The sequence below is a fragment of the Elephantulus edwardii genome, unplaced genomic scaffold (genome assembly GCF_000299155.1).
Source record: "Elephantulus edwardii isolate Elephantulus edwardi_28Jun2011 unplaced genomic scaffold, EleEdw1.0 scaffold00113, whole genome shotgun sequence".
In the NCBI taxonomy this organism is placed as follows: domain Eukaryota; kingdom Metazoa; phylum Chordata; class Mammalia; order Macroscelidea; family Macroscelididae; genus Elephantulus; species Elephantulus edwardii.
This window is the reverse complement of record NW_006399863.1, coordinates 2,350,367-2,372,371: the sequence shown is the minus strand read 5'-3', so window position 1 is coordinate 2,372,371 and position 22,005 is coordinate 2,350,367. Positions and strand designations below refer to the sequence as shown.

The 22,005-nt window shown below is 50.0% G+C and overlaps 1 protein-coding gene across 1 annotated transcript in view; it reads right to left on the bottom strand.

Annotated features, from left to right (window-relative positions):
- The window catches only part of ACOX2 (acyl-CoA oxidase 2, branched chain), a 33,758-nt gene extending 16,659 nt beyond the window's left edge, over positions 1 to 17,099 (bottom strand). The window contains exons 1-11 of the mRNA XM_006892193.1: positions 16,940 to 17,099; positions 16,126 to 16,288; positions 15,726 to 15,877; positions 15,219 to 15,326; positions 10,452 to 10,571; positions 10,046 to 10,161; positions 9,311 to 9,483; positions 6,876 to 7,038; positions 5,691 to 5,881; positions 3,831 to 4,010; positions 1,043 to 1,148 (exon numbers count right to left, since the gene is read on the bottom strand). Coding sequence (XP_006892255.1) covers positions 1,043 to 1,148; positions 3,831 to 4,010; positions 5,691 to 5,881; positions 6,876 to 7,038; positions 9,311 to 9,483; positions 10,046 to 10,161; positions 10,452 to 10,571; positions 15,219 to 15,326; positions 15,726 to 15,877; positions 16,126 to 16,288; positions 16,940 to 17,099 — 1,632 coding nt within the window. The remainder of the gene's footprint in view (positions 1 to 1,042; positions 1,149 to 3,830; positions 4,011 to 5,690; positions 5,882 to 6,875; positions 7,039 to 9,310; positions 9,484 to 10,045; positions 10,162 to 10,451; positions 10,572 to 15,218; positions 15,327 to 15,725; positions 15,878 to 16,125; positions 16,289 to 16,939) is intronic.
- Between the last annotated feature and the right edge of the window lie 4,906 nt (positions 17,100 to 22,005).

The window sequence follows — 22,005 nt, the reverse complement described above, 5'->3', positions numbered from 1 at the left end:
TGGCAGGACTGGAGCCTTGGAGCCATTCTCACTGCTTCCAACCTCTTGACTCTCCAACCCTGATCTCCCTTCTCTCCTCTAAATAGCCCACATCCACACCTTCTCCCCACATCCATGGTTGGGGAACACCCCTAGCCCACACAGCTGCTTCCTTCTCCTCCGAAGCCTCTGCTCATCCCTCCCTCATCCTTCTAGAATGAAAACCTCATCTCCCTTGCTACAAACCTTGTAAGGACATCCCACTGCAGTGTAGACAAAAGTGGAACTTCTCACATGGGTCCAAAGGCCCATGTCTATCTCTTCTCACCTCCTTTACTCACTCGGCCTCCTGCATTTCCTCCAAGGCACCAGTATCTTTCTTCCTCTTTACTTTGTACCCACTGTTCTCATTGCCTGGAAACCTTCCTCTCCACAGCGTCGGGGGCCCCACCCTTTGCCCAGCCTAACTTCAACTCATCCTTCAAGTCTTAGCTTCAGGCCATTTCTCCTGAGAAGGACTTCTGACAGCAGATGGCTAGTGGTGCACCTCTTCTAGGATCTCCAGACAGTTGGCCCCCGACTGTGGGTGACCCCATCACAGCAGAACAACTCTGGTCCTGAACCATCCCCACGACTGGCGTGTAGACCACACCTGGGCTTCCACAGTACCTTGCATTTCCCCATCCTTGACTGTGGCTGGGTGGTAGGCTCCCTGACCCTGGCCCAGTACTTGGTGCTCAAATATTTGCTGACTGAACATGCAGATTATACACAAACACACAACAGAGTGGAAATGGAATCAGGCATCCAGGAATCGCCTGCAGGCCTGTGGGGAGACTTGACCTGCTTTCCTCTCTGGGTGGAAATATTTGAACAACCTGAAGCAAATCCAATAACACTGGCTCATTATGTTCTCCTCTAAGAGCTGCCAGCAAGACTGCTTTGGAGTTAAGTCCTTTAATTAAAACATCTCGGACTAAGGCCGTGGCAGTGAAATGAGCCATCCACTCCAGGAAGAGCTGGGCCGGTGTGCCCAGCAGAGAGGAAATTAGAGGCCGCTCACCTTAGCGGCCTGGACGAGCTGGACGGTGGTCCGGTTCCATGCCTCATGCTCGTCAAGGCCGGACTGCATCAGGGTCTGTAGGCTATGCGCCGAATCCTTTATGAGCCTGGAAGACAAAAAGACCAAGAGAACGGTGATGTGCCCCTCAGTCCACCTGGGGTCCCTTGGGGGAGCGTAATAAATCCTAGTCACTGACCATTATGTGCTGTACAGCTGAACGCTTAGCTGAACATTATCACTTTCCAGAGAATTTTGTCAAATAGGTAAAAATTTGTTCCAGAGAAGTTATTTGCTTCTGCCTTTAATGCCAGTGCTGTAAAGCCTCAGGGCTCCAGGCCCAGCTGCCCCTCTTATGAGGGCAGGTTCCACCTGATACCACTGTTGGCACCGTGTTCTGTGACCTGACTTGTTGGGGGCACACAAAAAACAATGGTTTTTCTCCCAAGGTCACTGAGGTCGGCTCCAACCTGTGCACAAAGCACCTTCAAGCAAACAAAACCCCAACCTTTGTCCACCAGGCCATTCACTCACTCACTTTCCATTAATCTTTATTTTCTACTCATTGTCCAACTATCTATTATAACATGTGGAATTTGTACAGAAAGCAAACTCTTTATTAAGCAATATTTATTTTGCTTGGTTAGGGAATTGATAATAATCAGATGTCATGTGAAGTTAGAAGCACAGAGAATATAATGAGGCCTCAATCACCATGTTCTTGGGTACTTTGAGTCAATATCGACCTATCGGTGACCCTCCAGTGAGTTTTCAGAGGCAGTAAATCACATAGGAGGTGACTGCCCATCTTTCTCCCTCAGAGCAGTAGGTGGATGAGAACCGCGCGCCTTTGAGTTGGCAGCGCAACTTCTTACCACTAAGCCACCAGAGCTCCATGGAAATGTGAACTTCATGAGCAATGGATTTGTTGTTTTGTTTTATTCCCCTGCACCCAGGCTTTTCATTCATTCATTCATTCATTCATTCATTCATTCATTCAGTGTGTGTATACCATCAAATCAGATCTGACTAGTACAGGAGGAGATTGTCCGTCCTTCTCCAGCAGAGCACCTGGTGGATTCGAACCACACATCTCTGGGATTGCAGTACAACTTCTTGCCACTAGGCCACCAGAGCTGGCCTAGGTTTTTCTTTTCATTGTTATACTGATTTATTTAAAAAGTCCAAATACATTGTTTTCCACACCAGATCTTTCCCATTTCCTTCACACGCACCCTCCGCCCATCAAATTATGTGACCCTATGATTAGTGGCCCCCTCCCCGCCCATTCTCACCCCTCTGAACTCTCCCCACGTCCCTGTGGATCCTCATATTAGTTCTACAATAATGGTCTTAAATGGGAGCTCTGGTGGCCTAGTGGCAAGAAGCTGCACTGCAATCCCAGAGGAACACGGTTTGAATCCACCAGATGCTCTGCCGGAGAAGGAGGCGCAATATCCTCCTGTACCAGTCAGATCTGATTTGACGGTACACGCACACAAAATAATAAAAAATTTAAAAAAATTTAAAAACAAAAAAAAAACCCATCTAAAAAAAAAATAATGGTCTTAAACAGTATTTGTCCTTATGGGACTTAGTTCACTCAGCATAATAGCTCTCTAGTCCCTCCCAAGTTAGGTAGTGATTTACAAAATCATTGCCCCTGCGGAGCACTGGGGTTTTTTTATCAGGAAGTCAACTGGGATTGTTTGGCTTATTCATATGGTCTAGAATGATGCCTGGCATCTTCTAGATGCTAACAAAGATCTGTGGACTAACTGTGTGCCAGGCTGCTTAACTTAAACCTACTTGACTCACTGCCGGCGAGTTGGAGCCAACTCATTCCTGACCCTGCCGTGGGCTTCCGAGGGGAATCGCTGGAGGAGATTGCCCATCTTTCTCTGTGGAGCTGCTGGTGGGATTGGACCACTGGAGAGGTCCCTCCTTGGGATTAGCAGCTCAGCTCCCTGTGATTAGGTTTGAGATTATGCAATAGCCACGGCCTAGTCCTAGGACTGCAGCTTGGGGAATATAATTTCTCGCTGTTGTTGTTATGTGCCATCAAGTCATCTGTGACTCATAGCGACCCTATGCACAACAGCTCTGAAGCCTGCCTTGTCCTGAGCCAATCTCACGAATCTCGACACACCAACCCCCATTGCCATAGTCACTGTATCAAACCATCTCATGCACGGTCTTCTTCTCCTGCACTGTCCCTCCATCCTTTTCCAGTTTTATTTCTAGTCCGGGAGGGGTACAGAGGGTTTCTCTGTGGGGGGGGGGGTCACAACTTCTGCCTTTCCCATGGCAGGTACTCTCTGTGACCTCTCTTTCTGCCCTACCCCCTCTCGCCCTCCCCACATTTGACCCTGAATATAACACTTCTTGGTAAAGCCCTATTTTTGAAAATTATGTTTAAGTTGTGGAATATTTCAAACATAAGAACCATACTTTATCAGGACTTATAAATCAGCACATCCACAGTATTTACATATGGGTACATTCATGGCATTGTAAATAGCATCAAAGATTCTGTTTCCTCTCATTGGCAGGAAAGGGCCTCTCCTTCTCTCCCTTGGCCATGAGGGGGACAGCATGGTGACCTATGGCTGACAGGGGTGACGTCCCATGCTCCCTGCTCAGGGTGCAGGACTGGGAGGATTAGGGAGGTGGAGGGGAAGTAGGGGAGTGGACTTTAGAGGAACGTCTATGAGTTCCCACCCAACCAGACGCAAAGGCCCCAGTGAGGGAAGAACCTGCGGCACGTGGGCGCTGAATTCCAGGTGCTCACCTGGCTGCCACGTGCCCCCAGGCTGCAGTGTAGAGCTCTGGGCACAGGAAGTCGGCCGCCTTCTGGGCTGGGCACCTGGCCAGGGCAGGAGCGGCAAGATAATCAATGGACTGAGGCAATGAGCTCTGAGATGTGGAGCCTGGTCTCGTCTGGATCTGCAGGTAGTTATTCACCAGGAACCTAGAATGTGGGCGATGTAGGTGAGACATGGGGGCAGACAGCACCCCTCTTTTCCAAAGACACACACTCATGCTGGGCTCCAGTCTCCATAATGGAGAGTCAGAGGCCCCCTGGCTGTCAGCCCAGCACCATAACTAAATCCTGCCTGCACCCCAAAGCCCCCCACTCCTGAGAGTTGGATGGGGTAAACCTCATAGCAGCCGTTCCCCACACAGCACAGTGGGGCTGCAGAAACGTCTAGATCCTGAACGGCTGCTTTTTTTATTTTACATAAGCCCTTCTGAGACTTGAGCAAACAGAGCTCTCCCTGTCAGCTCAGACGAACTGTACAGTGACTACATGGAATCATATTTTCTTAGGCGAGAAAAGGAGACGAAAGGGCAGATGCAGAAAGGCTAACATGAGTGCGAGGATTACTGATGACTTTTAGCTCTTGGGACAACACTGTGGTTGCAGGCTGGGCTTAGGCGGCCCCAGATTCTAATGCAGCCGGTCACAGCCCAGAGCGATGGTGTGGAAGCAGCTGCCTCACTGAGCCTGTTTCTGCATCTGTGACTGGAGACCCTACCAACTTCCTTCTTGGTACAGAGTTTGTGAGAAATGAATGAGCTAATGCTTGCAAAGTGCTTGGCAAGGTGTCAGCTAGGCACAAGATATTCAGTAAATGCTAATGTCCAACAAAGAAATAAGAATAACCCAGTAGAAAAGTAACAAATAAACAATAAACATTAGACATAAAATTATCCTTCATGCTTGCAAGCACACTCCCTTCTCATACGGAGGTTATTTGTCCTGTTCAGTCACCTAAAAGGAGGTGAGCCTGGGTGGACGAGAAGCTTTGTTAGCTGTGAGGCCCACAGACAAGAAAGATGAGAAGAGACCATCTATGTGGAGGAGGCTGACGCAGCCGCCATGCCTGCTTCCGGCCTGAGCCTCCGGTGAGCAGGCCCTGCACCTAAATCTGGGGGTATTGCCGTGAGCAAGGCTGCTGAAGTCTCTGTTCTCCAGGAGCTTCCTGGTTAATTGGGGATCAGTGCAAAATACTTAAATAAACAAAAAGAGGAGACCACTGGAAACTGCAGTAAAAGATCCAAAGGAGACAGGGTAGGAGGCCTGCGAGTTGCTACACCAGGTGGAGTGGTCAGGGAGGGCATATTGGAGGAGGTGACATTTGAATTCCAGGTGGAGCGAACATCAAGTGCAAAGGCCCTGTGGTAGGAAAGAAGTGTGTGACTGGAAGAAGTGACAAGAGGCAGGAGGTTGTGAGGGTGGGACAGAGAAGGAACTAAGTATGAGGACCCCACATGGACTGTGGCCTTTCCCTAAAAGCACTGGAAGCCATAGAAAAATTCCAGCCTAGATCTTCTCTAAGCTTGAAAGTCACTCTGGCTGCCTATGGAGAAGGGGCTGCTCTGGGGCCCGGTGGAGGTGAGGGCCAGGGAGGAGACAGATGCTCTTGTCTCTGTGAAGGGTGAGGGCAGCCTGATGGGGGAGCAGCAGAGTCTGGGAAGCAGTGGATGAACTGCAGACACATTCTGGCAGTTGGGTGGTCCTGGAGCAGCACTTCGCTAAAGATTTTCCCTCTGTGGGTATCAGACGGAGGCTCACCCCAAGCAGAAGCTGGGTGGGTCCCTGAGGGCCGCGACAGGGAGAAGGCCTGGGTCACCTGGGGAGTCTCACCTGGCTGTCTGCAGGTAGAGCACAGTGTTCTCGCCCTCATAGGTGCAGGAAGCCGTCACCTTGGTGACCAGGGATGGCAGGCCACTCAGCTTGGAGAAGCCATGGCCCCCGCAGGCCCTGCGGCACAGCTCGGCCCCCTGGGTGCAGGCCTCTGATATGGTGGCCTTCATGCCTGCACTCAGTGCATGGAGCTGCCAGAGGGAAGGGAAGGGTGGGGTGATCAGGTGCTGTGCAGGGGTCCCCCAGTGACAGCTGTGCACACGCTGAGTACCCACTGGGTGCTGAGCGAGCACTGTTTCTTCTGTTCACTTAAAAATGCAGTGACGGAGACTCAGAGGGGTTAGGACACTCGCTCAAGGCTGCACAGTGAGGAGCTGCAGCAGCAAGAGCAAAGGGCTAGGACCTCACTCAGGAAGAGGGGCTGCCTGGGGGCATCCTCCACAGGACCTTTCTGGAGCAGAAATCTTAGACAGCTGGTCTGTAAGGACCTGTGATCCCCTGTCCCCCCGAGCCACTGTCCCCAGTGTAGCAGGGGTGCCAGAAGTGGGCCGAGTTTGATTTTTCATTTTTCTAAGCCCCCACCTCTCTCAAACTTTCAAGGCCTTGGGAGGAACATCATGCTCTCTGGGCTTCACTTTCCTTATCTGTAAACAGGCATCTTTGACTGTTGTAAAGTTAGAAGGAGTAAACGAAGCCGTATTTGTAAAGCACAGGGCCTGACCCTTTGGGGACCAGCTGCGTTATGGAATCAGAACTACTTTTGGATTTTAGAAAGATAACTAGATCATTTCAGGAATATCATGAAACATGCCCTGTAGAAACTGAGGTGGCTTAAAGATCAAATGATATTTTCTGCAGCAAATGATCAGTGGGATAATAAATCAAGTCAGTTTGGAACTAACTGCCACCAAGTCATTTCTAAGCAAGTTCTAGTTTTCAGAGCTGTCTGAGTTTCAAAAGCAGGTCCGAGAGGGTGGGTCCATATTCTAGATAAAATGTGTGCTGATTTCTCAAACCGTTTGGAGCTGTGTGGGGGCCAGGCATCAGTGGATGTGATATTCCAGAGTGTGGTGGTCCACGAGGTGCCTGAGGATGTGGAAGGTGGGGGCGGGAGGTGGGACAGTCCAGGGGACCTGGGCTGGGCTGCTCCCCTCCCAGAGCTCTTCCCTGGGCCACAGCAGTTACCTCAGGCAGCAGGGCAAAGTTTCCATCCCGAATGGCACTGTAGGCATGCTGGAAGAATTCCAAGACCTTGATAGCCCCGAAATGGAAGGCATAGGCCATAGCCAGCTGAGGAAAGATTTTCTGCTGCTGTGTCTGGTAGTCTAGGATTTTGGCCTCTGGGTCACTGAGGGGAAGAGAAGAGAACAATTTATAAAGTTGCCACCAAGCCACATCTACCATCCCAGGTACCCAAGGCCATGGAAACCATTAATAACCAACACATTTTTTTTTTATAATTTGTTGCTTATCTTGGAAATTATATGAAGCTGTTAATCTTTTGTCATCATATCTAGAAAGAACTTGCACTTGTCTGGAAATACTGACATGTTAGACCACTCTTGATGTCCCTCGTGGGGACAAGTGTATAGAGTTGTGGTCTCTGCATCGTGCCATCCTCTAAAATCTGAGGGGACAGACATCCTTCAAACGTCAACATATCCGACCCCGAGGGTTTTGGATGAGGGTCATGTGTGTGCAATTGTGATGATGGGGACTAGTGATCTCTCCCTGCACACATGTCCTTACTGGACACAGGAAAATGTGTGATGCCTGAGCAATAACATGTCAATCAAGACGTAAACTAGGGCGAGCTCTGGTGGCCTAGTGGCAAGAAGCTGCATTGCAATCCCAGAAGTGCGCAGTTAGAATCCACCAGATGCTCTGTTGGAGAAGGAGGGACAATCTCCTCCTGTTCCAGTCAGATCCCATTTGACGGTACACACACACAAAATAAAAAAAAAATTAAAAAAAATATGTCAGCTCGGGTAGGGTGGAATCCCAGGGCCAGGCTGTCTGGCTCGTCCACTGCTGTGCCTTCAGTGCCCAACATGGGCAGCCGTGGTAATTATTTGTGTACTGAAAGAAGGCCTGTACGTGCGCTCCCTCCTTAGCTGGGGGGAGCAGCCTGGGGGCTACTCTCCGGAGCAGGAGCTCCTCACCTGGGCCTGGTCTTATTAAGTCACCCTGATTCTCTTCTGCATCTCAGGAAAACGGCCTTCGGACAGCACCATTGGCCGCACCTTCCTCTGAGCACCTGGGTCTTCAGAAGACTCGGCCACCTCCCCCCAGGCTGAGGTTCTGAAGCCCTGGCTGATGAGGGTGCCTCAGAGGGGCCAGGAACAGTGTGACAGATGAAGAAGCTGTCTGAGAGCCAGGCACATATCTCACCTTCAGTGACACCCCAAAAGGCATGTCCCGTCACACCCTCCCTTGGTAGACGACAATGGAATCACAGGGAGCCGAGGCGGCTCGTCAAAGCCCCCGCGGGCAGCAAGTGGCCGAGCTGCGTGTGACACCAGGTCTTCTGTGCTTGGAGAAGGGTCATTCTGGACACTTGAGCCCACGGCACCACCTTGGGCTGCATTCTCTCAAATTCTAGTTCTGATGGTCACCCTTCACTTTTTAGGTGGGAAAGCCACAGCCCATGGACTTGCCCAGGGTCACTCAGCTGGGCTGGGACATGAGCTGTCATTAAAACACAGACACCACCTTTCCAGGCCCCCAAAGCCGTACAAACAGATAGTTCAGGTTAGTCATGCTGAGCCTGGTCTAAGCCCTCTCTGTTTTCTTACTGTTCACTCCATTTTCTTGACCTTGAGAGTGTGTTACGGGGTCTTGGCAGTGCAGTGGTTACATGGGAAGGCCAGCAGCTTGAACCTACCAGCTACCCCATGGGAGATGAGGTAATTTGCTGGAGGGCAATGGGTTTGCGTTTTGAGTATATGTGTCCATTTGGGATGTATTTCTTCTAAAATATATATTTATTTATCTGAAATTCCTATTTAACTGGCAGCCTGTATTTTTATCTGTTAAACCTGGCAACACTGTGTGTGTGTGTGTGTGTGTGTGTGTGTGTGTGTGTGTGTGTGTGTAGGTTAAACAGTGAGGGTACAGCAGGGTATTCTGGGCCATGAAGCAGGGAGGCGGTAGCCAGATGGCCACACATAAGAAAACAGATGTAGAAGGAGTCAGGTATAGTACAGCTGGATGCTGATGGTCGGCCCAAAGCAGGCTCACCCCTTCCTGTCTGAGAGGACACTCAGGCTCTGAGAAACCATGATGATACCACAGACTCAGCTAGCCACTGAACTGGGCTCACTCTGCCAATCACAGGCACACAGACCCCAACAGACAAATGAAAATCAGGTTTAGTGGTTCGAGGCTGCCTGCTGGCAGGCGCAGGGTGGACCAGGCAGTTAGCTAGGGTCAGAGGGGGCCAGACAGAGACCTCCCAGGCCATGCTGAGCAGTGTGTGAGCGTGTGAGCGTGTGTGTGTGTGTGTCTGTCTGTCTGTCTGCTCCCTGCAGCCTGGCTCTGGCACAGGGGTGTGTGGGGTGTGGGTACCGTGGGCCCAGGAGGTGGCAGTGTCTGTGTGGTCAGCCCCTGGAGGTCCTTGCCTGGGCCGGAGCCGGGACTGGCGGCGGATGACGGAGTAGCGCGTGGCGATGACACACGCCTTCTGCAGCAGGGGCAGGATCTCATCCCGGAGCAGATGCACGCGCACCACCACCATGGAAAAGTAGTTGGTGCGTGCAGCCCCCTGCTTGACGTAGGTGCCATCTGGCAAGACCTGCGTGGATGGAGGACAGTGCTGGGGTGAGCTCCATGGCACTGCACCCCTCAAACTTAGCATGCTAGCACACACGGCTGCTCCAGGACCAGCCAGCATGCAGGCTGTTAAAACACCGAGGCACTTCAGCGTATGCTGCTCAATGGACAGGGCCCCCACTCCTCTCCTGGGACAGCCCAACCTCCCCCTGATCCTCAACTGAAGGAGTAATGGTTGGCAAAACAGGAAACCCCCAGAAAATCTCCAGCCTCCCTCTCCCAGATGGTGTCTAATGACTGGGTAAGTTCAGTCCTCATTGAGGTTATACGTTCAGTTACTCCCCTAGCCCATTCCTCCTCTCCTCCCCACCCCACCAGCTGAGCAGGGACAACTGAGGGGACTCAGAGAGGGGATGTGGTTTGCCTAAAATCACCCAGCGCTCAAGCTGAGGTTTCACCAGTCTGTGAGGCTCCAAGCTGTGAGGTACCCACACTCAGCTCTCCAGATGGGAGTCCAGAACCAGCATTAGCCCGTGGGACCTCCTGTCCCTTCTCTGGGCAGGCTGCACCACCCTAAGCCCCACCTGTGCAAAGCGACTCAGCATGTTTTCCCGGGGGACCCGCACGTGGTCCAGCTGCAAGAAGCCATTGTCCACATGTTCAAAGTCCATCTTGGGCCCAATGTCTCCAACGGTGATTCCTAAAAGGAGAGGGATCGGGGAATGACTGTCACGTGAGCGCTTGCTGTATACCAGGTGCTGCATTCCTGGATGCTTCACCTCCCCTGGGATCCCGGCAGCCCATGGTGCCGGGATCATTGTTATACCCATTTTGCAGGTAAGGATGTTGACGACCTGTATGAAGCCTCAGCCAGTTAGTACCAGGTCTGTCCCATTGCCCCTTCCTTTGCTTGATGGAAACACTGTCCTGGGCCCTGTCTCCCCCATCTGGAGCCCAGGATGGGTGGTGGGTGTGTCTGGGGGTTCCTACCTGGCAGCGAGGTGTGGTCCTGCAGACTCCGGATGGGCACGATGAAAGCATGCATGCCCTGCCGGGCACCGGAGCAGATCAGCTGTGCCAGCACCAGGGCATGCGTCGCTGTCCGTCCCACTGAGGACAAGAGACGAGGGTGAGTGACCCCGTGCGCTGAGCAGATCACTATCGGGAATTAGGACATGGGCAGAAGGGCTGGCGTGGTGGCATGAGGAAAGGGGTGCTCTGAGGCCGGGAGGGGCTTGGCTTGGTCAGCCTCAGAGGGTATAGGCTAGGGAGAGGTGCCAAAGAGGCAGGAGTATAAGGGGAAGGTGTGAAAGGCAGAGGGAACAAGTGCACAGAAGCTTGAGGACTGGATCCATGTGGAGAGCTGTATGGTGAGGGTATCAAGGGCTGAGGGAAGACAGTAGGTGAGCATGAGCTAAAGAGCTGTGCTGCCAACCCAAAGGCAGGCAGTTCAAGTTCACCAGCTGCTCTGAGGGAGAAGGTTGGGCAGCCTCCTCCCATGCAGTTTACAGCCTCTGAAGCCCCACTGGAGTATCAGCTATGAATTGATTCCAACTTGACAGCATGTAAGAACAAAGCCGTGACTTGAAGGATCTTCCCTGTCATCCTTGGAAAGGACTAGGACTTAGATAAGGGGCTCTCTGGTTCCTGGCTCCAGCATGCACTGAGTTGGAGGGACTTACGGACAGCAGCTTGGGGGGCTAGAGGTGCGGCGGTCCCATCTAAATGGTGGGTCTATGATATAAGCTCCCATGATTGTGGAGGAATGGACCTGGTAGATATTTTATAGAGATCCTCTGGGAGCTCTCTCATCCAAGATCAAGTTGATAAAGCCTATGGAATCCAGTGGAAACAACCCATAGAGAAAGCTAAGAGGCACTTAAAACTTGGCTGTCTACCAGTATAATTCTCAATGGAGAAAAACGAAAAGTATTCTTACGAACAGGGATGAGACAAGGATGTCCACTGTCACAACTCCTATTTAATATTGTACTATAAATACTTGCTAAGGCAATATGACAAGAGAAGGAAATAAATGGCATGCAGATTGGCAGAGACTGGTGAAACTGTTGCTATATGCAGATGATATGATTGTGTACACAGGAAACCCCAAAGACTAAAAAAAAAACTGTTAGAGCTGGCAGACCAATTTAGTAGAGTGGCAGGATACAAGATCAATATACAAAAGTCAGTGGGATTCCTTTACAGTATCAAAGAAAACACACATAAGGAAGCTAAGAAAGCAATACCATTTATAATAGCCAAACAAAACTGAGATACATAGGAATAAACCTAGCTAGGGACACAGAAGACCTTTACAAAGAAAATTACAGAACACCTCTGCTAGAAACAATAAAAGACACAAATAAATGGAAAAATATGCATAGGAAGACTCAATATTGTAAAAATGACAATCCCACCAAAGGCAATCTACATGTTTAATGCAATCCCAATACAGATATCAAATTAATTTTTCAAAGAGATAGAAAAGGCAATTGGCAAGTTTATTTAGAGGAAAGCAAATAAACAAAGCACTTCCGAAAAACAAGAATGAAGTGGGAAGCATAGCACTCCCTGATCTCAAAATACAGCTGTAATAACCAAAATAATGTGGTACTGGAACAATGGCAGGCATGCAGGCCAATGGAACAGAGTCAAGAACACAGAAGTTGATCCATCTATCTATGGTCAACTGATATTCAACAAGGAAACAAAATCTATCAAATGGGGAATTGACAGCCTCTTCAACAAATGGTGCAGGTGAAACACTACTGCTGCCTGCAGAAAGCTGAAGCAGGATGTACACCTCGCACCACACATAAAAATCAACTCAACATGGATCAGAGACCTAGGGGTAAAACACCAAACCATAAAGATCATAAGAAACAAAGTGGGTTCAAACTTAGAAGGTCTAGATCATGGTATAAAAAGGCTGACAGATACAGCTGACATACAAAAGCAGGAGAGGCTAAAATTGGTGAACAGGACCCCATGCTCATCAAAAACTTTTACCAACAGAGTAAAAAGAAAACTGGGGAAAAAAGCCATTTGGCAACACCATCTCAGACAAAAGTCTCATAATGAAAGTTTACTGTATCCTACAGGGCTGCCACAAGAAAAAGACCAATAATACAATTCAAAACAGGCAAAAACATGGAAAGACTTTTAGACATTTGAATGGCCAACAGACATGAAAAATGCTCAAAATCACTGGCAATGAGAGAAATGCAAATCAAAACCACAATGACATACCATTTCACTCCAGTAGCAGTGGCAGAGTTTAACAGGACAGCAATAAATACACGTTGCAGAAGATACGGAAAGATAAGAACTCTCATACACTGTTGGTGGGATTGTAAAATGGTACATCCACTCTGGAAAGCAGTTTGGTGTTTCCTTAAAAAGCTGAACGTAGTAATTCCATATGACCCAGCTATTCTACTGCTTGGAATACAGCCCAACAAAATTAGAATTGAGACACAAATGGAGATTTGTACAGCAATGTTCATAGCAGCATTATTCATCATAGCTAGACTATGGAAATAGCCCAGATGTCTAATCACAATTGAATGGACTGAGAAATTGTGGTACATTCACACTACGCAGCACCCAGGAGCAATGATCTTGAAAATTCCTACATAACTTGGGAGGCACTGGAGTGCATTATGCTTAATGAACTAACTTTGTCTCAAAAGACAAATACTGTATAAGACTATGATTATAGAACTAGAAAGAGAACTAGTAAAATATGTATGAGGATCCAAAGAGAGGGGAGGGTAGGAACAAAAGGATGAAGATGTACAGGGGGAAATTATAGGGTCGTGAAATTTGATGGGTGGTGGGAGAGGTGGGTAAAGGAAATTGGAAAGATCTGGCAGGAATCTGGAAAGATAGGGTAATGGTGGGTATAGTTCAATGTTGATTAACTTTAGAAAATGTAATGAATGGGAATGATTGTATGAAATACAATGTGAATGAAGGATAGTGTGAAACACAATGTATACAACTTTTGTAAGCAAACCAATATTTTTTTTTAATAGCAAAAAACCCAACACCCAAAGAAGCCTCTTGGCTCACCAGGTTCCCTAGTGGTGCATTGGTTAAAGCTTGGCTCCTAACCAAAAGACTGGCGGTTTGTATGCTGCGATCAGCTCCCGCCACGATTTTAGCCTGGAATGCTCTACAGGGCAGTTCTCTTGTACGAAAGGGTCCTGACCCTGTGAGGAGTCGGAATGGACCTGACAGCCCACAACAACAACAACAACACAGTCTTGTGATTTGAGTCATTTTCTTGGGAATTGGAGAGATAGAATCTTTGTCAGAGTTGTTGGGGACATGTCAGAATCCTGGCAAAACACAGGTCAGGCATGTTAGGCGTCTCACAGAGGGGAAGTCACCCCGAGGAGACAGATGAATCTCTCAGCAACTTGCCAAAGGGACTGAGAAGTAAGCAAGATTTGGTTTTTGCCCTTAAAAACTGTTATGGAATCACTCTGCCATCAACCCAGTAACAACCATAGATAACTGTTGTGTACCATCGAGTTGGAACAGATCCACAGCTCACCCTCCAGTGGGTTGTCAGAGGCGGTAAATCACACGGGAGGAGACTGCCCATCATTCTCTCATGGAGAAGCTGGTGGATTCGAACCACGTGTATCAAAACCCAGGTGGTACCTTACCTTGTTCTGGTCTTTTCGTATGTTAGTTATCTCCAGTTCCTAGAGAGCAGGTCTGAGCCCCATGTTCCAGATAAGGAAACTGAGGTTTGAGGAGGATCAAGGTCACTGGGCTGGAGGGAACACAGCTGGGATTTGAGTCTTGGTCTACCTGACTGCATGGGCAGAGTTCTTTGCGGTTTTAACAACAGTCATTTTCATTCTCTGTCCTTTTGCTTTCGTTCAGACTGCACACATTTGTCCTATTATTTTCCACACGAGGCAGTAACTGCTTGGGTCCTCTGGTGCCACGGATGTCCTCAGAGGTCAGTTCGTGAATCAGAGGAGAGGTGCTGACTGAGACGCCCTCCTTTCCACCAAAACCCACTGCCCATCTGGTAGATTCCAACTCCTAGGAATCTTATCCTGCAGGGCGGATAAGCCACACAGGGTTGCTGAGGCTGTAAATCTTTACAGAAGCAGATTGCCTCCACTTTCTTCATTGGAGTGGCTGGTGGATTAAAATCAGCAGTCCAACACTTAATCCACTGTACCACCAGGGCTGCTTCATAAATAGGGTCGGGCTCTAAGCCTCAGGGAAGCGTGGCATGGTCGCCACCTGGTGGCCACAATGGAAGGTGCAGCACAGGACCAGTAAACCGTGGGTGATTGGAGTAGGAGTGGGACGAGTGATTTTCTTAGTAACTCTTTTTAATCTCAGGTCTTGCTGGCTGGTGACAAGTTTAGTCCTTCACTCAGGAGCCGAGAGGCACTGGTGTAGTGGGGAGAACCTGAAGCTGAGCACTGTCCCCATAAGCACCACCATCTCCTCCTATGTGGGGTCATTGTGGCCTTTGCCCTCTGAAGGTTGGATCAATTTCCTCAACCATTTCGAGAAGTTTCCTAAGGGGATTCTCGGCCACCTGCTGGTGAAATTCCTAACCCTGTCTATTTACCAGAGGCTCAGGGAGGTGAGCTGTTTTGCCCAAAGGTCATAAGCCCAGGAAAAGGTGTTTGTGGGACATCCTAGCCTGGGCCAAACTGCTTTCCAACTCTATCCTCCTTAGGATGAAACAGGAGTGAGGCGGGGGTGGGTACTTACGGTCCCCAGGCCACCACTTGGTGGCGGTCAGTGTGGGACTGTGCAACACAAACTCCTGAGTGGCTGGATCGTAGGTGGCTTCGGTCTCCAGACCCTGAAGGTATGTCCCTTGGGAAAAGGAGGGTAGTCAGATATCAGGCCAGACTGGGGAAGTTCTTGCCCAGGGAACAGCTTCAAGGCAGGCCCAGGGAGTGCAGGGTCAAATTGGTGTCACTTTTGAGGTGTATCCATAGGCCTATCTCCCCATTCAAGTATGGGTTGTGTGAAGGACACCACGTGGCCTGCCCGCGACAAAGGATCCTTCTCGAAGGAATGGCCTGCCCCACCGCTAGCTCACCCAACACATTTGTGCAAATAAGACAAAGGTGTTCCTTCCTCAAGACCCTTGCCTGATCACCTGCTGTAAAGTTTTCACAGTAAGTGAATGACAAGCTGTGAGAAAGAAGGGTTCTCTCTAGAACTGAACAGTACACAACCCCAAAATCGCAGGCAGCAGCCCAGGCTCACCGTGGCCCAGTTCTGTCTGGGCATACGTCGCGATGATCTGGTACTGCTGGGCGAGCTCGCCCCACTTGGCTTTCTGCTCTTCAGAGCCCAGGACATTGAGGGAATTCAGGAAAACCTTGTGCAGGCCAAGACCCAGATCTCCAGCAACGGCTCTGTGGGGGAGAGACACTGTGGCTGAGAAGCCTGTTGGAGACAGAGGGGTGTGGGGAACCTCGGGCAGGACAGGGGGCAGAGGGCAAGGGGCTCCGGGTATCCTGATGCCCCACGGGGCTCCGGGTATCCTGATGCCCCACAAGTACTGTTTGTTGGGGAAAATGGCTCACGGGTCAGGGGGCTTTCTCCAGTGGTCCCAAGTGAATTCCTCTTTTTTTGCGGGGAGGGTTAGCCCCTGAGTAAGTACCTGTAAGCATATCCTAACTCAGGGCCGGTAACGGACCAGCCCAGGCGCTGCGCGGTTCTCAGGAAGTACACCATCTTCCGGAGGGCATTCTCATATCGCTCGTTCTGGGACATGAAATAAAGGTCCTTCAGACTGTACTCCGGGTCACTCTGGATGATACTCTCTGCCGGGGACAGAGGAGAGAGGGGACATAAGATATCTGGACGAGGTTTCTGCTGTCTTCAAAGCTCCTCACTCCTTGCTTCATGGGCCTTGACATTGACCGATGGGGCAGATGAGGCCCATATGTGGGACTGGTCCCGGGTCACAAAGCCGTGAAGTGGTAGACTCAGGACCAGCCTCCAGGCCTTGTGCTGCCTACCAGTGGCTCAAATCAACTGAGTCCTGTTTGCCTGTACCTGTCAGGAGAACTGTACTAGGCAGGCTTTCGGTTGGGTTTCTGTGACTTGGATAAAAGTTTATAGAGCAGATTAGTTTTACACTCAGCACTTTATACCCATTTGTTTGGTGGCATTGTTACAATCCCCTCAATTAACAGTACTCCTCCCACCCCACTTTTAGCAGAATTAGATCACTAAATTTTCATTCCAAGATGTGTTTAGGTGAACTTCAACTTCCAACCTTTGAACCTTTCAGATAGCAGTTGTGTCTAAGACTCTTCCACTCCCTACATGGGCTCAGGGAATATTGGTGTACTAAAGGCACTTTTACTATCCAAAGGAATGACTAACTGTGGAATTCTGGAGGCAAAGGGCAGTTATTTGAAGGAGTTTCTGCTCGTGAAGGTCTCCCCCGCACCCCAGGCACCTCTTACCCACTTTCCTGCGGAGAGCAGTGTTCTTGGCACCTTGATCAAGTATGTTGGTGAGACGCTCCACATTGAAGGACTGTGTGCACCTCTCGCTTTCTATGTCCGGGTTCACTTTCCTGCTCCAGGTATCCCCCAAGGACACTCGGTGCACGGGGCTGACCATCTTGTCCTGGATCTTCATGGTGTTTGAGGGGAGAGCACCCAGGGCCTGGCCTGGCTGTCTAGAGGGTCTGTTCTCAGCCTGTGTGCAAGAGTCAGGCTGGCAGATGAAGGAGGCCTTCCCGAGTGTCACACCCGAGGAAGCACCTGAGTGCCACTCTGTCCCCATGCCCTCCCAGTGAGCACTTGGCTGTGGACCAGGCGCAAGGTAGGTACGGCTTACAGGATTGCTCAATGCTTAATATTGCAGCGCGGATTGCAGCAGTGAACAAGGGCATCCTTACATAATAAGGCTACAGTGATCCCATGCACCTGGTCCCCACATTCAGCCCCAGCGGGGTCTGTGGAGCTGTGGGAAAGACACTTGCTCCTGGGACCCCTGCTTGTCCCAATAGCCAGGGCAGGCAGGCCCTACCTCCTTCTGAGGGGCACCCTTTACAACCACCAAGTACAGCCCATCCTACTTTGCAAATCTCTCAAACTCACCTTCTCCCTGCCGGTGCCCTCTGCCACCCACCACCTCAGGTTGCTGGCATCTCTCTAACACTATTGCAGGGCTAGTAAACCATTAAACGGCAAAACACAACTTTTCCTCAGCTTGGACTTTGCTTTCCAGTTGGAATCCTCTTCCCTCCCTCACCGCCCCCCACTTCAAACCACCTGAATGGACCCTATGCCCCCCTCAGCCTGGGCTGTACCCTTTCTCCACTACCTTGTGCTGTTCACTTTGGGCGTGACTTAACACTAGTCCTTAGTCCTAACTCACCAACTGGTAAGAGTGTTAGAAACAGGTCTTAAGTACTTGAATGTCTCCCTAGGGGGGATGTTGTTGCTGTGTACTGGAGTGGAACTGGCACCCACCCGTCGCTGACCTTCTGGTGGATTTTCAGAGGCAGTAAATTGCACGGGAGGAGAATCTCATCTTTCTCCTGCACAGCAGCTTCTGGGTTCCAATCGAGTATCTTTGTATTGGCAATGCAGTGGGTAATGTCCAGTGGGTAAGGAGTTGTGCTGCCAAGCGGAAGTCATGCTGTTCAAATTCACCAGGTGCTCCGTGGAAGAAAGGCAGGCAGTCTCCTCCTGTGCATTTGACTGTATCTGAAAACTCACTGCAGGGCAGCTATGGGTTGGTTTCCTCAAAGGTTCCCAACAACAAAAAACGCAGGACTGTTCCCCCCTAGAGGGAGCGCTGCTGGCTTAGTGGTAAGGAGCTGCACTGCCAAAGCAAAGATAGGTGTTCAAACCCACGGGCTGCTCGATGAGGGAAGGATGGGCAGTCTCCTCCCCTGTGAGTCACTGCCTCTGAAAACATGCTGGAGGGTCAGCTATGAGTGGGTGCCCACTTGATGGCCCACCACAACAAGAAGAAGCCACTAGGGCTCCCTCCAGGAGAGAATTGTTATTGTTGGGGGAATGCTGTTGTTGTTAGGTGTTGTAGAGTCGAGTATGGCTCACAGGGGTCCTGGGAACAGGAGACTTGAATCCTGTCCTAACTGTACCATCCTCATCATCTCTGACACACTCGAGCCCACTGCTGCAGTCACCATGTCAATCCACATCATTAGTGGTCTTCCTCTCTTTTGCTGACCCCTTCACCCTTCCTAATATGATGTGCCCTCCCAAGGAATAGCCCCTCCTAGCAACGTGTCCCCAGTATGAGAGATAGAGCTTTGCCATCCCGGCTTCCTGCATTTGCTCACGTCCCTAGAGCTCAGCTCCCAGTAGGCGTGCTCTAAATCCTCCCTATATGCTCCAAGGATTTTTGGTTCCTTTTGTCCTCAACATAAGTCACCATTTCATGGAAAGGGCAGGAGCCTGGGGAGGAGAGGACTTTGAAAGGTAAAAAAGTCAACCATGGCATGTGGCAGAGCAGAATTTATACCCACGCTTCCAAACACCCCCTCTCAATGGGCCTGGCGAGTTGAGGATCTCTAAAGAGGTGACACATCCATGGGGTCCCCTGTGCTGTCCCTGCATTCACTCTGCAGGACAACCAGCCTGGTCCTTCCTTCTTGCCCCCCCCTCCTCTCCGGCCTTTGCTCCCTTCTTGCCCGCCCTCCTCTCTGGCCTTTACACCATGCAGCCACCATGATCCTCCTGTTCTAGACCTCTCCTGGGTCCCTCTGCCCCGGATCTCTGCACAGATGAGTCTAACTTTAGATGGCCCCATGGCTCCCCTCAACATCTCCTTCAAGCCTTTGCTTAACGTCACCTTCTCAGGGGGTCACCTGAAGCCAGGCTGGTCACCCTTTGGATCCCAGACCCTCACTCCTCTCAGCCTCCACCTCGTGTTTCTTGGTCTCCCTCACTGGAGCTCTGCTGGCTAAGTGGTAAGGAGCTGTGCTGTCAACCCAAAGGCACATGGTTCGAATCCACCAGGTGCTCCGCGGGAGAAGGACAGGCAGTCTCCTGTCCCGGGATTTACTACCTCTGCCACGGTAAACAACACAATCTGCTCTACTTTTCCTTTTCTCCATCATCACCTTGTAACACTGGAGATCATTTACTCATTTACCGACTTTGGAGGTATTGCTCTCATCCCCCTATTAAATGAAACCGAGGAGGATCAGCGTCCTGTCGCGTCCAGGCTGTTACCCCAACACTCTGTGCAGGGCCTGGCTAGCAGGAAGTGTCAAAAGAAAGATCGCAGAGCTCAGCAGAGCTCAGCGTTGTTCCGAGCTGTGACGGGTCATTGCTGGGGTGGTCCTCAGGGTCCTCGAAGTCTCCCTGTCCTCTTGGCCACTTGGCTCGACTCACCTCGGTCCAGTGCCTGCTCTGAAAGTCGTGATCTCACCCTTGACCGCCAGCCTGTGGAGCGGGAGGAGGCCACGCCCCTTCCCCCACTGCCCGCCCGGGAGGGGCCACGCCCCTTCGCAGCCCTCCGCTCGACCCCGCCCCTTTCTCCGCTCACTGTCCGACCCCGCCCCTTTCACCCTGCAGGCAGCGGCAGGGGCTCGGGAGGCGATGGCGCCACCTGGCGGCTGGTTGCTGCATTTCCTCCCCTTCCTCCACCCGCCACCTGGTTTCTTGGTCCTGGGAAGCTCTACCGGGACAAAGCGTGATTATCACCAGTCTCAACATGCCTGCTACTGCTGAGCCCTGCAGTCTCTCCTTTCCCCTGTCTGGTTAGCTCCAGCTTTCCAGAAACTACTAAAATGCACACTTCATGAAGTAACATGACAGCTCCCACCAGGAATCCAGAGGAAAAACAAAGCAAAACCAGACCTGTTGTCCTGTGTCCATTCAGACTCACCTTTGCCATTTGGTGTCTTCAAGTCTTTCCCGCTCAGACTCAGCAACTGTGTACAACAGAACACGCTGCATGTTTCTGACCCGATAAGACAGAGTGAGAGACTGCCCCACAGTTTCAAAGGATTCTTTTCAGAATCCGATGCCACATGGTTCTCTTGTAGACTTCAAACTCATCACCTTCACTTTAGCAGTCTCTAGTACTTACCCCCTGTGCCACCAGAAGTCAAGAGACCTGGGTCCAAATTCTGAATGTAACTGAGTTTGGGAGCTCTGGTGCTGAACGCCCTTGTTGGTTCGAATCCACCAGCTGCTTCACGGGAGACAGATGAGCAATCTCCTCCCATGAGATTTACTGCCACTGACAACCCTCTGGAGGGTCATCTATGGGTCAGTTCCTACCTCAAGGCAATGAGTTTGAGTGAGATGTTCTTACAGCTTTATCTTAGTTTCCTCTGGCCAGCTGGTTTTTTTTTTTAGTTGGTTTTTTTTAAAAAAAATACATAATTTTAAAAGATTGTTTATTGTGGTTTAAAGAAGCCCTGGTGATAATTTTAAAAGATTGTTTATTGTGGTTTAAAGAAGCCCTGGTGGCATACTGTGGAATGTGTAGGGCTGCAAACTGGAAAGTCAGCAGTTTGATTTCTCCAATGTCTGTGCCGGGGAAAGATGAATGGTCTCTTCGCACACAGGTTTATAGCCTCGGAAAACTGAGTAGTGGAGGGTCGCTATGAGTCAGAATCTGCACTAAGGGAGGAGCAGAGGGGTGAGAATGGGTAGTGGAGTAATCGTAGGGTTGTAAAATTTGATGGGTAAAGGGAGGGGTGGGCAAAGGAAATAGGAAAGATCTGGTGTGAAAAACACTGTATATGAACTTTGTAAGCAAACCAGTATAAAATAAAAATGTTATTTTTTAAAAAGAATCTACACTAAGGCCGTGGGTATTGTGGTTTGAGTGAACTCTGAGAGAAAGTTGGTTTTCCACTCTCATGCATATATATTTTGGCTATAGTCACTGCAAGTAGGACACAAGGGAACTTGAGCGCTCCAGATTCATAAACTGTCATGCTTTGGGTGGGATTATTTCTACCTCTCTGGGTCTAGAGGAACGGGCTTATGCTTCAAGTATGGCCAGCCGTAGTACATAGTACCTAGGAAGATGATTTTCCTAATTCAATTTGGGCCAATTGGAAACCTTCCTCCCTGACTTCTGTCCTCAGGTAACTCCTAGTTTGAAAAAGTTGTTTTGATGTGCCATGGGTCTGCAGCCAATATCTCTGTCACATAACTCTTGAAAGACAGGGAGTGAGGTGGGAGTAAAGGAAGAGATATATGTATGGCAAGAGAGATGAATGATATCATGAGTCTCTGGATCTAGCCATACCTAAAACTTGACTCCACAGTTTTGGAACTTACATAATTACATTCGCTTCTCTGATTAGAATGAGTCTGAATTGGGATTTTGTTATTTGTTGCCAAGAGTCTTGACTTTTTTTGACAATTTCACTGTCAAAATTCCATGGGCATGCCACGGAGACTTAAAATCTAGTTGTTTTTGTTGTTATGTGCGCTTGAGTCACTGGTGACTCATAGCGACCCTATGTACAACAGCCCTAAACCCTCCTCTATCCTGTGCCAATGTTATTGTCTCTGACACACCT